The sequence below is a fragment of the Elaeis guineensis genome, chromosome 8 (genome assembly GCF_000442705.2).
Source record: "Elaeis guineensis isolate ETL-2024a chromosome 8, EG11, whole genome shotgun sequence".
NCBI lineage: Eukaryota > Viridiplantae > Streptophyta > Magnoliopsida > Arecales > Arecaceae > Elaeis > Elaeis guineensis.
Genome location: NC_026000.2, coordinates 8,885,517 through 8,901,339, shown reverse-complemented (window position 1 = coordinate 8,901,339; position 15,823 = coordinate 8,885,517). Strand labels below are relative to the sequence as shown.

The window sequence follows — 15,823 nt, the reverse complement described above, 5'->3', positions numbered from 1 at the left end:
CCCACCTCAAGCTCCTTCCATGATTTGTGGCAACTCTTTTGTTAATCCATGTGGGAGTAGGACAGTCTCCCCCACCCAACCTTGTTCCATCGTCGTCATATTAGCATGACTAATAAGGGTATGACACACCAGACCTCACTTTGATACCACTTGTCATGTACTCATAGCCCATAAGCTTAAACTATTGGGAAGAGGATCGGCCCAAGCTAATAAACCTACGTGACATCCGTTTTATGAGTTGATATCGGACTGTGATACAATCCGATATCCATTTTCCACTCAAACGCTAGTTTCCCTCCTTTATTTTTAAAAACATGGATGATAGGCTTTGATTTTTCATATGAACCATTCAATCAGTTTGATAAAATCCTAAAACTACGCCTATGAACAGAGCACCGCAAGTAGCTTTATGATTCTGAGCTAGGGGTTTTCTTAACGAGTAATTTGGAACGCCTGTAACAATTTGTCCATCCAAAACATGGCATCAAATGACTACAAGAAATTGCAGACAAAGTCATGAACTCTTGCAGCAGACTGTTGGGAGCCTACACAGATTTCTTTGCTAATTTGATGGCATGATCATATTTTCATTGTTTCACACATTTTCTCCTATGGTGTAAGGTGCTGGCTTCCCCTTATGAAACTATAAGCACCTAAAAAGCCTTCCCAATTTGCAGGACATCGGACTAGTGATGCATAACAGAAACATGAAAGAAAGTCATTCATGTGCTTGTTTTAATTTTGCTTGAAGTTAAAATCCCAGTGATTGACATGGTTATTCAGGATACATCACCACCCACAAAAGACCTGCCCCTCAGCCAACCATTTTATAAGTTTAATGATGGAAAACAGAACAAATCAAATAGGAGCATGAAGCCCATATAAGAAGATTTCCTGTTGACAGCATTTTTCCTTCCTTAAATAAAACACAGTTTTTTGTTCACAATTGGGACAAGAATAATAATTTGGAGAAGGCCCCACTATTTGTATACATTATTCCATAAAAACATGAAAGATGATGTTATTTACAAAGACAGGAGAGAGCTGCGAACAGGTAAGTTCAGATACCCTTGTCATAGTGGTTAAGCTACAAGGGTTTCAGGAGACTGGACATGCAGAGGCTTTGCAGATTGGGCACCAGTTCTTCTGTCGAAGCCACTGATGGATGCAGGTTACATGGTAACGATGCTCGCATGCCAACTTGCCCACCTCATCTCCGACAACATACTCTTCCTGAAAAAGAAAGTGAAAGAAAACAGAAGACAAAGAAGAAAACATTAGTCATGTCACCTCATAAGAGAACCATATCAAGTCTATTTTAGGAGCAATTAGCCCATGTGTTGCAGCAATATTGGCCATCATGAGCACCAGCTGCGGCAACCAGCCTTGGAATTACACATGGACGCATGGGCATCAAACAGAGATCTGATGGTGAGGACTCCATCATCGCCATGTCATGCAGTAATACACCACATGCTATTCATACAGAGTTGATTTTCTATTATGTATTATTGATCACTTTGGAAAGGAAACTACTGAAATTTTCCCCTTTGAACAAACAAACTCAACAAGCACAGGTTTTGGGTCCAACGGCTGTAGTCACTGCACCAGCTAAAGGCTTCCTGATATGCAAACAAAGAAGCACCATATCTAACAAGTCAAACTAGCACATAGTAATGCAAATATTGCACTTGTATATACACATAGATGCATATTGGAAAAGCCAATTCCTGCATTTATAATAAACATGACTAGAAGAGGCATGATAGAAGAGTAAATGGCTTGCTCATGGGATAAAGCAAAATGGAAAAGAACAGTTTGCAGAGTAATTTACCATGAAGTGCATTCCATATCAGATGAAGGTACAAATTGGAAATGCAATATGATACAGATTTTTTTCTAACAAGTTCTGCAAAGTGGAGAACAGTTTACCTGGCAAATGCTGCATTTGATATCCTCCTCATAGCCAGTGAACCCTGAGACTAGAGAAGCAGGCATATATATGCTTCTTTTAAGGCATTTTGATAATGCTTCTTCTGTGAGGGCTGTACTGACAGTGCCCATTTTCTCCCCCAGGGCTAACAATTCCTGCTCGTGAAAACATATTTTCTTGGATAAGTTAATGAAATCCTACAAACAATAAATATTCTTAAAAGCTGAATTTTGAATAGATAAATAACCTCCCAAAAAATTATGAAAAAAATAAACAGTGACATATTTGAGACCATGGCTATCTTAATCAGTTAGAAATATGTTATCGAATTTCCACTTTATATAAACTATGGAGAAAGTCATGGTGATCTATGATCAACTGAAGATGGGGCAAAAAAAAATAAGGGTCGCAACAGAGGGATAGCTTAATAGTCAGCAATCTTCAAAAGGTTGGAGACCGTTTCCTACGATTTGAATCAAATTGGTGTCATATACATTGTGGTAATTTTGTGAGTACCCACAGTAGAGATGATATTACAGATGCAATTAGAATGCTGTTCATTTATTAGTTGATATTTCTGGTAGGGTCAGAAGCAGTTCCTGTTCTTCTTTAACCAGAAGTATGTTAATTTTATTACTTTGAACTGCAGGAAAGAAAATAAACAGGATGGAGGGCTAAGGTACCAAAACTTGATGAAGATATATATGCAACCACTCAGTCTATGAAAATGTACTCAATTAAATGATAGAATGAACCTCATATGACATATTATCGATGTCCATCCTCATGTCTCTGTGTTGATCATGAAAGTTCAGGCCATCCAAAAACAAATTCATCCCTAGCACCAATAGTTGCTGCAAGAAATATCGCAATCTTGTTATTGACACCGTGACTTTAAACACATGCTTCATCCCCACAGTCAGGGATTGACTTTAAAAATTCATTTTTTTGCCAATCCCTTGCTGGCTTTATGAAATAGTCTTTGTCATTTATAGGTTAATAAAATAAACAGTGGAAAAAAGAGATTAAAAACCTCAGAAGTTAATTCCTCATCCTGTTCAATCCTCTCCAGTGGCAATAAAACCTGCACATCAGAAAGCAGCGCTTTCATTTTCAAATGCCTGGTTCAACGAGTAAGTTCGTTACACAATTAGCATTATGATATGTCAAAAATAAGAAAATATAATTTTAGTTACAAGAACCATTAACAGCTTAAATGAAAGAACATGATCGTCATTACATTACTAATTTCTGATCCTTGTAAATTTCTATTTTCGTACTGGATTTAGGCATCAAAATTCAACCAACATATTGGCCAAATTTTATGAGAGTTTACAATTTTGAGAGGAGAAGATATGAGTACCTCTGCATTTCCTTCCAGGTTAAAGTGCTGGTAGCCATTTCCGTCTCCCATAGGGACATTGAACGTTTGTGCGCTGCTATCTCCAGGTTGAGCAATGGGACTACTTTGACCAGTACAATGGCTAGATCCATGTCTTCCATACATATCGTGGCAAATCAGAGGCACTTCAATGAAAGATGATCTTGATGAACTTTCAGGAACAGCTAAAGATGCAGAAAAATGGGTCTGAGGCATTTGAGCAATTGCTACAGCCTCAGGTGCTGAAAAAGAGTAATCTCTTTCTTCTGATAACCTTGTTCTAGTCACCCCACTAGGAGCCCGGCGTGAGCGTGTTCTTACCGAGATTGCACCAGTCCTGCTTAAAGCTTGTTGAGGCATCGAATGCCCTGGAAGAGAGAGGCCACAGACAGAAGAACCTCTGTTTGAAGAACCCAAATTTGCTCCACTTAAGGATGCACCCTTGCTTTGGCCTCTTGCTGACAAATTCCCTGCATTTGCAGATCTCTTTTTTAGTGTGCTAACCCTTCTGTTAACACTAGAATCGGAGGAAGAACAACCTGATGGAACAATATCTGATGGTGTGGACCGAAGATGTTTGAGATTGTACTTCTTTGACTCAAGTCCCCCACCTCTCGAAGCATGTTTAGCAGGCTGGCTGGTGTTTCTGAATGTCAAAGAATTCCTAGTGGAGGAACTTGAAGAGGTTCCCTGATCACCATATCTGCATTGTTGGCGGACTTGATTACATGCTCTTGAACTCAATCTAGTGCTGCAGCCTCCCAGTGCTTCAGCTGCATTTCCAGAAAACCCTTGAAGATTTACAGGTCCAAATTCATCAGGATCAGAAAATACAGTCTGATTGCCTCTAGTTATGTGAATGGATTCAGAATCTTCTGGCTCGCCCTGTCTGCTATGATATTCCAAGTCGTCTGCCTCCCATCTTCTGCCTTCGCAGTCCAAATCTTCAGTCTCCCTCTGCCTATTACGGGTCTCTGCAATATCTCTCCCTTGCAAAGATGTTTGTCTCCGTCGCTCTTGATGGGTCTTTCTAAGGTCACAGGCATGAAATGATGTAGTAGAGCTTCCAGTAATCGTCTTGCTGTTCATAGAGTGAAAAGAACCCCTCGAATATTTGACCTTTTCTGCTTTGCCAGTTTGGATACCATTCATGGAGTAAAGCCTAGTGCTGCATCCTAATCGATTACAATACTTGATGCTTCCATCCTCAAAGTTCTGTTCTCTAAAAGCAAGGCTAGAGCCTCCTCTAGAAAAAACAAGCCCCATGGCAGTTTTCCTACCCATGTAACCATCCATTTCGGGATGCAAATGTCTGTGAGAAAGATGCCACCTTCAACCTAAAGATACAGGGCTCCTTCAGTTCTGCAACAAATAACTTGAAATGAACAATTATTTACATCAGGAATGCAATCGCTTTACACACATTGATGGGAAAAGAAAAGACGGGCCCACAATATCAGGTGTAAATAGGATGTTGAATGAGAAAAGTAAATTGTGAGCTACAGACCACAGACGTCAAGAAGGCAACACAAAGGTAAAGCCTAGAATCAACGAGAAGGTCCAAGGAAACTTAGATGCAAAGTCAACAGACCAAGAGCACTGAGAATTGAGGTTTATTTCTGCAACAGAGTTGGAAAAAAAAAAGTAAGAGAATGATATTGATGAACTAATTGCTATAGCCGCACTATTATTATCTTTTGTAAATGAGAAATGCAGTACCTAAAAATGAAAAAATCTGCATTCTTCACTGCTAAAATAATTAAGCTAAGCATGAATATAGTATCAGCCCTACAAGACTTTGACTCTTTGTTCCATTATGCAGTCTGAGTAACAAGAACGCAGGCCACTTTCACATCCCTTCACCTTTTGAAAAAGCCATGGACCACCCACCAGATTGCACAATCTGATGTGATGCTAGTGTGGCAGAGGCAAAGTAGGAAATTTACCCCAAAGATTATCATCAACACCCTGTGAATCACACCAATCCCCTTGTGTTACATCAGACAGGTAATTGGCAGGCTGCCAGTGTGCACTCTGTAGCATTCTCTTAGAACGTAAACTGACTAGTAGGATTGGTAGCTAGCTAAAGTGAGCTACATTGTCACTAATCTAAGCATACAGTCAAGAGAAAACATTCGAGGAAAAAATTACAATTTTAACCACTAACTCAAATACACACCACTTGCTGATATTTATTATATAGATTGAAGATCCCTCAATTCCCTCAATGGATGAAACCATATGTGACAAAATATACTCCATCTTAAAAGATGCATGCTACATGAACAAATGTGCCTATCCAATGGAACCATGAAAGATATCCTTATAGCACAGAGAATGAATTCATTTACAGAAGCTTCTTTCAACACAGCAATTTCCATGATCTCATTCGTGTGGAGAAGATCAGCTCTAGCATGTTTCTGAGTCCATAACAAAAGTTTAATCTCAAAGCTTATAGATGGTAGCATATCTCCCCCAAATCGAGGCAGCTACTCTGCATCGCAAGATGCATAAAGACAGAGAAAATGAAACGCCAAAGGTAGACAGTAAAAAATTATCAATGAAGATGAATCATAGATAGCAGCAAATATAAAGGCCAATTGTCAGAGTTAGCTCACAGAAACTCATATCAAACATCCAATCTCTATCAAGCCATGTGCAGAGCAACCATACTGATACACAGATATAGGTGAGAGCATATAATAACCATCACTTACAGAACTCAATCCGAACATCAATAACGAATCCAGTAATAAGCCACCTATTGTATCAAGCCGGAAATAAGGAGATTGAAAACCATATCGAAAAGAAACTAAGAAAGAGAAGAAGAAGAAGAAAATAAAACTGAGCCTAGAAATTAACAGACCTAAGACAGAACCGATTTTGAACAACAAATAGCAAGAACAACCTCCAAATGACACGTTATTTCTAGCCAGGGATTGCTGCTAATTACGACGCAGATCAACATTAACAATCATAAACATAAAACAACACACAAATAATTAAAACTACAGCCTGGATATAGAGAAATAGATTACTGTACCACCCAACACATATCCAAATCCATTTATCCCTCGGAGGAAAAGCTATCCCTCTCAAGAGGGTACAAGATAGCCAAGAGAAGAGGGTGACTCTGAACTACTTATCCGTTCTAAAAAGGCCAAATTTCCAAATCTAGAAGAGCTTGGGAACCATTCCAAGTTCCAACCACTCCCAAAACCACACAGCATGACATGCAAGCAAAATGGAATTAAACAACAATATTTGTGGCGGAGAAAACGCTCAAAATCCTCAGAAATTCGGCATACCCATTCAAAAAGGAGGAAGAAAAATCGACACGTCACACCTAAAGACCGGACCTTTCGAATGCCAGACCCCAGAAAAAAAGCCGGAAAAAATGATCATTTTATTCTCTAACCTTAGAAGAGGGCCGAGTCCGAAGGGATCGTTCCAGAGGAGGGGAGGAACTCGAGCTTTAATACACGATCGCAGAAGGGTCCAATGGCGCGAGATGGAAAGCGGTCAAAACCGGAGGCCTCGCCTCCGAGACTGGATCCCAGCCATCGGATCCGACGAGAGGTGGGGCCACTCACGAAGGCAACAAGCCGAGCATCCACCAAAAAGGGGGCATTTTAATTCCCCAAAAGCCCCTTTAATTCCAGCCGCAGAAAAGAGGAATGAATTCCCCGCTCTCTTCTCCCACTCCTCCTTCGCCTTCTCCTTTTCCTCCCTTCTTCCGTCGATTTCGTCTCTGAAACCCTAAATTGATGCCAGGTTCGACGCAAAGGTCAAATTTTTAGGTCTCATTTCAGCTCCAAAGAAAGTAAATATTTCTTCTTGAAGGTAGAATTAAGGTTTTCTTTTTTTTTTTTTGACGATTTCTTCTTCCTTTCCCAATTCCAACCTGGGAAATGGCCGAGGGAAAAATATAAAAAAAAGCCAGATGGTATCGTCCTTCTTAAGCTTATTAGAAACATTCTTCTTTAGAATTTAATCCGAGGGGGAACCCTGGGGGCTCGGATCCCTATGATTTCTCTGTAGTTTTGTACTTATGTTTGTAACCAAACTTTTGTCCACCAAATTAAAGTTTAGGATGACGGGAGGTTCATGGAACATGAACCATGGTCTTTATTCTCTTTCTTCCTCCTCCGGCTAATGATGTGATGATATATAAGTAATCAATCAGCAATCACTTTAGCGTCTAAGTAATCAATATTAGGTTTGAAGGTCCACATGATCAATAGCGTGCTAAGTTGTTATTCCGCAAAGTTCAGAATAATGGTAGCTTAAACTTGTTACCATGTTCGTTGTGTTTTTTCCGTTTTCTTTATCTTTTAGTGGAGCCTCCATAAGGTCAAATTTGAAGTGTGATGACTTAATTCATACACATGCTGGGCAAATAATTAAGGATAACAATACTTAATCATTTAATCTATTTAACTTCAGTCCATCCATTGCAGGTTAGATTAGATTATCTGTTTGATATAATAGCTAGTTTCAAATCTGAATTTTTGATTCGTTTAATGAATAGATTATGTTCGAGTTAGCAAATTCGCAATCAGTGTATCTCATCCAAACCATACCTAGTCCAACCTAATATAATTGCTACCCTTAACAATAATGTTATACATATTAAAGTGTTGATACGTGCTAACAATATATGTTAGAATTATTTTGTGTTTTGCATTTGTTTTAAGTTTGTGCAACTTTTGCTTGTGAGAAGCAAATGCTGGTACATTACTTGGACTTGTGCAAGAATTTTTTTTTTTAAAAAGCTTTTACAACTGTCCAGACTTCACAGGTAGGACCATATTGCATCAAAGCAACCATAGCGTACTTCTAGCAAAGTCAAATACTGTCATTTTCTGTATTTAAATTTTTTTTGGGCTACTGATGGAGAATTTTTATGCATCTCAAAGAGATTTGAGTGGTAAAGGAGGAAAGTGTTGATATTTCACTGGTAATTTTTGTTTCCTACGGAGACGGTCCAAGAGTTTTCCATTAAATTTTTTTAGAAATAACACGAAAGTGAACAGGAAGGAAAGAAACCTAGAGAATTCAACTATTTCATGTGCAATCACTGTGATGGGAGTAATATACCCTTAACATCATGTACGCACGGTGCGTCATAAGAAAGATTAGTGATTAAATTGAGGTTTGATGGGTAGAATGGCTGGAAAGCAAGTCAGTACAGGGGCATTAAAAATTGATTTGCTTATGTTTTTGTTTCCAAAGGTCCAAGAAGAAAAACAAACTAGAATGAACAACTTGTTTGGCGAAAGCTTTTATTTTTTGAAATTATGTGTAAATTCTATAAAAAATTTCAGAAGCGAAAACCTATTCCTTTCAAAAGATAGTGAAAGCAAAAACAAAAAATAGCAGAAAATTTTATGGACATGCTATCATTTTTTTTTTCGTGATAAGATGATCATACTGATCTAATATGAGTATAATCCATAAAATCAAAAAATAAAAGATTCAAAGTTTATGGGCACGTCTCATCTCACCGTCAGATTCAATTTTCAATATGCTCAACAACAACGTAAGAAACGATATGCTATTCTCGACATTAACCTCTACACAGTATTTTACTGATTCATTGAGACGCAAAAACACCCTGCTATGTTGTGAACTGAAATATGCCACAAAACACCCTCCTAGTTCAAGTCAAAAAAAGACTTTTGTTGCGGGCATCAGCCTGTCTCCACTCCTATGGTGGACATCCTTATTGTCTCGACCCCTCACATGGCCTTCTGTTGTATTCTATTCCAGAATGTATCCACCCGAAGTTGACATTCTCATGGACTTCATCTTTTCCTTGGGACCATCATCGCTTAAAAGAGAAACATCAGTACTGCTGGTGCATTGAGCTTTCCTTTTGCTTTATATTCTGGTTGACGACTCCGCTTCTAAATGTGAAGGAGATCTCCTGGAAGAAGGAAGTGTTGCTTTTAGCATCATCACTTCATAGAGAATATGGATTTGCTGCCATTGCTGGAGGTGGGGATACCAATAATTCCTCACACGTGTGGCGGAATAAAAAATAATATAGAAAGTAATGGACAGATTTTATTGGGGAAACATGGGGGACAAAAGTATTACATAATTTAGGTGGTGGCCACTTTCATGCGTTAGAATTCCCTTTTTCTTTTTTTTTTTTCCACTTTCAAGATGGGGAGCCGGCCACCAACCATTTCACTGAAAGGATGAAACTATAAAAAAGGTGGGAACAAGATGAAATAGATAAATCATTACCCAAAATACTAATCCATGTTTATTGTTCAATTTCCTCGTAATCATATATCCACTCATATGAACATGAACGTTCTATTTGACTAGGCAGTGCTCGTCATCCAAAATCTTTCCACTTTTATCTTTTTAACTTGCTCAGAAATGAATCGTGCAAGAAGTTTTTTCTTACCTAGGTTTCACTAGAAATGAACTCCTCGTAGATGTCCTTTTCATGAGCTACAAAACGGAAGTAGCCCTCTCCAATATGCCTGAGCTCTATATAAAACTGACTTAGGATGTAAAACGATCCTAGGTTCTTGGTGCAACCATAAAAGCTGTGTTGAGTTATTGGCTCCAATTCGAATGTTCAGATTTTTTTTTTTTTTTGTTAAGGTAGAGATCTTATACTATATATTTCCTAACTAAATAAGGGTTGTAGTATTTTTTATTTAGTTAGAGATTTTATATCTTATATTTTCTAACTAAATAAAGATTATGATATTTTCTATTTAGTTGGAGATCTTATATCTCTATAAATAGAAAGATAAGGCTATAAGTTTATGTATGCATAGTATGTATAGAAGATTGCCGGAAAAGGATGCAAAGAGATTAGGGTTTGAGAGTTTTTTTCTTTGTATTTCAATTCTAAAATAGTACATCTTTATTCAATCATCCATAGACGTAGGCTCTAGCCGAACTATGTAAGTTTCTGTGTTCTCTTTGTATTTTTATTTTTGTGTACCTATTTGCTTGATCTACTTGTCTCCAAATAAATCTTCAACAAGCTACAGGCGGCTGGTGCCTTCTTGGGGAGAGCAATTTGATATGAATGCATGATAGCTGTTTCTGATATTATTTTCGTTCTACTTTCAGGAACTTTCAGAGTGTGGGAGCAAATTAAACTTGCTCGCTGAATTAATGTCCAAGGCACCCAATTGGATCTCGTGGTGTTGCGTTATTCTCCAGATGGACTCTCTTGTTCTTTCCCTGGGACTATGAGTTCCTCTCTGGACCACTACTTAATTTTGATGTCTCTGCACTGTTTTATTTGAGGTTGTTAGGCCACTGCTAAAGAATGCCAAAGGCCAAAGGCACTACGGATGTGACCTTTGGCAGCTGAAGGATTTTGATTGGTCTCCGTGCTTAGAATGGCTTCTGTCACTTCTTATCTTCTGTTAGAAGTAGGCTTTCGTTGGTGGTTTTGCATGTCATATTCTGTGTAGATGAGTAGGGTAGGTAAGTAATCTCCATTTGTTAGTCAAAATGTAGGAAACAATTGGCTTAGGTAGATGTGGCCTCCACCATCTAATGGGAACGTCCCTCCATTTCCTTTCATCTCACTACCCAAAATAATTGACCTAAAAAAATTAGGTTACGGTCAGTACTTCGTATTCGACGAGTGGGACAAAAGTATATTAGAAGTCCATGTTGGAATTTCTCAGAAACATATATAGATAAACAAATAAATAAAATCAAATATTTTAGAAAAGGGTGCAACAGGAGGACTTTTCAAAATATTATGCATTCTTCTACCATTCTTACTTAACCATGCTTACATACAAGGTTTTGATGGAATCTGGTTTTCTAGATTTTTCATAAAAATAGCATCATGTACGTCATCCAATATAGTGAACATATTTAAGAAAGAATTCATATAGGTGTCACTTACTTCTTGGAGCAGAGAGGATTGACATAATTTCGAAACGAAGTACTTTGTTAGTCTTGACATTTCTTGTCTTTGGTGATCGTGACCAAAGAATGGTGCTCTAAAACATCCCAGACAAGTGCAAGCGGAATCCAGAGACAGGATATTTCTAATTTTAGTTGTGTGAATCAGGACTAGTTTAGCCACTTGCATTGCTCATTTAATCACTTAAATAAAGCATAAGTCACCCTCGAATTAATATCCCACCACCAAGATGGATTTGAGGGACCACCTTATCGGCATCAAGGGTGTCCCACTTACCAAGCTTGATGTCACTTAAAAGTTGTTAAGCCTGCCCATCAGACCATTTGGTCCACTTAAATTGTTAACTGGGACCGGTAACTTCAATTATGAATGAGATTAGATAAGCTAATTCTTATTAGTGACATAGGCTTGCTATCTTGCTAAATTAGGACTCACTTAAAGAATTAACATGATTCTTTTATCCATTTCTACTTTCTTAAAGGATGCTTGGTAAATGGGAATTCATAAATCAGACCTCAAATAACTCATATAAGGCTGGATGGTTATGGTTATATATAGTTATGCCAACAACATTAGTGTGATATTTAGTTAAAGCTGTCAAATTACCAAACCATTAGATACAGTATCGCGCTTATTCATGTAATGATATAAGCACGCTATTCTTGACACCAAGGATTTTGGTAAGGGTGCAAGTAGATCAACTAGGTTCAGGATTTTAAGACCCATTTACTTGCTAGGGTCTTCCATGTGAAGAAGCCAAACCCACCCCATTTATTTCACAGTTTTGCATTGGTTTAGGTTTAAGCAGAGACTGACAAAATAAACCATCCTCAATATTTTGAATTAATTTTGGATTCATAAAACCAGGTTTAGTCATATGAAAATAAATCCAATATTTTTGGGAGAATCATCTAAAACTTTAAACTGGCTCACACATCCAAAAGAAGATTAGACCCCTACAATTATCATTAACAATGATGAACCTGCTGCATGTCAACAAACTTGCACTATTGATCTAGAAATGATTGGAACCGCATATAGAAGACTATAACCTGACCAAATACATCTGTAAGTATATATTCCAACATTATGTTATGTGAATCAAGGATATATAGAACCAGAAAGTCACAAATAGGGCTAAAGCTCAAAAAGCCCAAAAGGTAAATAAAAAGGCCACCCCATCTTGATGGGAAAAGTTGTTGAATCTATGTACAAGTACACAAGAGCAGGAAAACTATACAACTTTCTTCTGTCGTTCTTGTGATCTTATTGATTTAGGAAGGAGTTGGGGTGGCCTACTAAATAAGGCTCTGTTCAAGTTCTCATGCAACTATTTGGATGCTGCTCTGGCTCTATTGGACCACACGACGATGTCCGGCTGGACCAGGCTGAAAGCCTCCAAAATGGTCGCCTGCGTTGTTTGGGCGCGCGTGATAGCTCCATCTCTGATCTCAGTATCTCCCACATCACTTGCACATCTTGGTATCCACAGGTTTGCACGTCATTACGGAGTTTAAGGATTCCACCACCTGCTCATATAATCATTGCTATTCTCATATCAGTTATAGATCTCACAATTTATAGTAGAATCCACGATCACGGACATGACAGCAATGGACCTCTATGATAAAAACAAGTCTCTTATTCGCATGTTAACCAAGTGGGCAACAGGGATTGAACCTAGATAAACCCAAACTTGGGCAAGGCCCACATTTCCCATCATTAGGTGCCACACCTATTGTGCTCTCCTAATAAGAGAGCTGGAACTGGCTCATCTTATTACCTCATTCTTAGGGTTAGCATTGTGACATGGTATGCTTCGACAGAATCATGGTCCAAAGTTTACTTGACTATATGGGAATAACAACATTTTTAATTTTGAGTTACTTAAATGGGTATTATTTTAAAATCAGTTATCATTTTTAGATTTTCTATTAGATTGACTCTACTTTAGTAGAGTCTACTGTATTTACAGTAGGCATTGTAGAGATTAGAAAAAGGAAAGGCAAACTCAATTCAACCACCTCCACCAATTGCTTAGAAAATACAGCTCTCTACTAACAACTAAAAGCAACTAGACTCTCATTTTGGAGTAGAATTCCACAATCTAGTTTTAAGTTCAACATATATAAGACCAAGTCATGGGTTAGGTAATTTGGTCTCATATAACGATATTCTTTTAAAAAGTAGAGAGCTAAGTCGTCGCTTGTACCCTCACCCTTACACAAGAAATACATGACCATAGCGGCCACCGAAAGGATGGAAGGGGATATTCCTAGGATATTTCCACCATAATACACCCGCTCTAAAGTGCATGCAGTTAAAATCTTATAAAACAAAATACTCCGAGCAGAATATTTTATATTTGTTTATTTTTTGAGCAAATAATATCATATTTTATCGCATATTTACTTTTAAGAAAGAAAATGATGATACACATATATATATATATATATATATATATATATATATATATATATATATATATGTATTTAAAAAAAAAAAGCAGTAATCTCGCCTACTAGGTGGATGCGACTCAACGGACACCCACATAGCCAAAAAAAAAAAAAAAAAAAGAGGCTAGAAAGAGAGTTTTATCATATAATATCTGACTGCCATCACTCAAAAAAACAAAGAGAGAGAGAGAGAGAGAGAGAGAATCGGGTGGTCCTGAACAAAAGTGCGGCTAAGATACCCAAGATCAACGGTTAAAATCAAAAGAAGCACAAAATGCCTCGTCCAACACACCCCCACCCCCTCCTCTCTCCCCCCGGTCACTCTTCCCGTGCCGACCCGTCCCAGTAGAACCTTCTACGCCCCTTCGGAGGGGATGCACTACTAATTCTTTTTCCATAAAAATAAAGAAATAAAGACCACCATCCACTCATCCAAGCTGGTTTGTATCCCGTGACCATAACTACGATCACCAAAAAGATAAAGACAGAAAAGAACAAGAACAAGAAGAAGAGGAGGGACGTTCATAAATAAGTAATTATTCGCCCTTTTATCCCATAACTTTGGATTTCGTTTCTAGATGATCACAAGGAAGAGTGCATCTACTATCTAAGTGTGCATCCAAAAATCATTTTATTATTATTAAAAATAAAAACAAATAGAAATCAAATTCTCTGGTGATCCAACGGCTATTGGCCGCCGAATATTTTCGAGATCAAAACTTTATTTTGAAAAACCTTAAAATATATATATTTCTTTTGGGAAATAAGAAGGCTAGTGAGAGTGAGAAGTGAGAATTGAGGGTGAGGGAGAGGGAGAGGAGTAGAGCGGTAATCTCACCGTTCTTTCGGGCCTTAACCCGGGCGGAGACGGCGACCCAGGCTCGCTTCACCGGGAACACGACCTTCTTCTGCCACCAGGCCATCACCCGGGTGCCTATCCTCCTCCGCCGGATTGCGGCGCACCTCGCCGCGAAGGACCCGAACCTTCCTGCCAGACTTCCTTCCCGCCCGCTTCCACGCTTCCCTCCGGCGATGGAGATGCCTTATAAATAATTATCCTACGCGACGCCACCAGCTCCGGCGAGATCTCCAAACGTCTCTCTCCCTCCCTCTCTCTCTCTCACTCCGCCGAGATCTCCAAACGTCTCTCTCCCTCCCTCTCTCTCTGTCGGCCTCTCCGCTCCACTCTCCCTTTTCGCCTTTTATTGCAATTCTTCCCAAGGGTTTGATATTCTCACTCTCAGTTTTCTTTTCCCCCCACATGGGACGCCAACGAGTCAAGGAACCCGGTCCAAAAATAACGGCCGTTGCATAGCTGCCGTTGGTACAGCGAAATTTGTAAGCATCTTGACGCAACAGCCGCTATATATACAGGATTTGCGTTTTATCTACCAACTCGGCTTTGTCCTTGTTAATTTGTTGTTATACCAAACTGGACCTGAATCAATTAAATCGGTGAAACTGAACCAAACTTAACATTTGATTTGGTTTAAAATTTTATTCAATTCGATTTTATTAATTTTTTGATATATAAAAAATAAATTTGAATTGGTTTAAATTTGTTAATAAATAAAATCGTTTCCAAATCGATCCAGATCGGCTTCAACAAAACGACATTATTTTAATTAGGATGTTGTTTATGTTGGAGTATTAATGTATTAAAAAATAATTTTAAATTTATGATATTATTTATCAATTCAATTTTATATTGATTAGCCTAAAACTCTAAGTGACTTACTTACTGGATTATTTATTTTTTTATAATATGTTGGAGATCTTTATCTTAATTCTTTATGATGATGTTTGTTTAAAAATTTTATTTTGTTTAGTCACAATATCTTATATCAATTTAAATTATTTTACTTGATAAATTTTTTTGATGGTACTCTTATATGAAAAGAAAATAAATCTTCATGAATCACAAAATAATAACAATAATAATAATAATATAAATCGACAAATTAAATCAAATCAGATCATTTAAATTATGTTGTTTTAGTTTGGTTTCAATCTTCTATTGATCTAGTTTGATTTTTAAAAATGCCAAACCATTTAGGACTGATTCAGTTTAATGAATTTTGAGCATGCAATCTGTCCAAATTGGACCATGCTCACCCCTATTCCCAAGCATC

At 38.0% G+C, this 15,823-nt stretch overlaps 2 protein-coding genes across 13 annotated transcripts; both read right to left on the bottom strand.

Moving 5' to 3' along the window:
- Positions 1–882: 882 nt before the first annotated feature.
- Positions 883–7,179, bottom strand: LOC105050391 (uncharacterized). 12 transcript variants are annotated; one of them, XM_073262023.1, is made up of 7 exons: positions 6,358–6,585; positions 4,822–4,933; positions 3,297–4,689; positions 2,967–3,017; positions 2,689–2,787; positions 1,933–2,088; positions 883–1,233 (listed from the first exon to the last, which is right to left on the bottom strand). In XM_073262023.1, exons 3-7 carry the CDS (start codon positions 4,608–4,610, stop codon positions 1,099–1,101), a joined length of 1,755 nt encoding a protein of 584 aa, XP_073118124.1. In that variant the 5' UTR covers positions 4,611–4,689; positions 4,822–4,933; positions 6,358–6,585; the 3' UTR covers positions 883–1,098. The 12 variants fall into 12 exon arrangements, with proteins under 12 accessions (XP_073118124.1, XP_010928687.1, XP_019707705.1 ...); XM_010930385.4 differs by having other exon boundaries at positions 3,297–4,676; XM_019852146.3 differs by lacking the exons at positions 4,822–4,933; positions 6,358–6,585 and adding an exon at positions 6,733–7,179.
- Positions 7,180–12,288: 5,109 nt separating this feature from the next.
- On the bottom strand, positions 12,289–14,862 carry LOC105050392 (uncharacterized). The gene is made up of 2 exons (XM_010930389.4): positions 14,530–14,862; positions 12,289–12,764 (listed from the first exon to the last, which is right to left on the bottom strand). The coding sequence occupies exons 1-2, from the start codon at positions 14,612–14,614 to the stop codon at positions 12,550–12,552; spliced, it is 300 nt and encodes a 99-aa protein (XP_010928691.1). The 5' UTR covers positions 14,615–14,862; the 3' UTR covers positions 12,289–12,549.
- Positions 14,863–15,823: the final 961 nt, after the last annotated feature.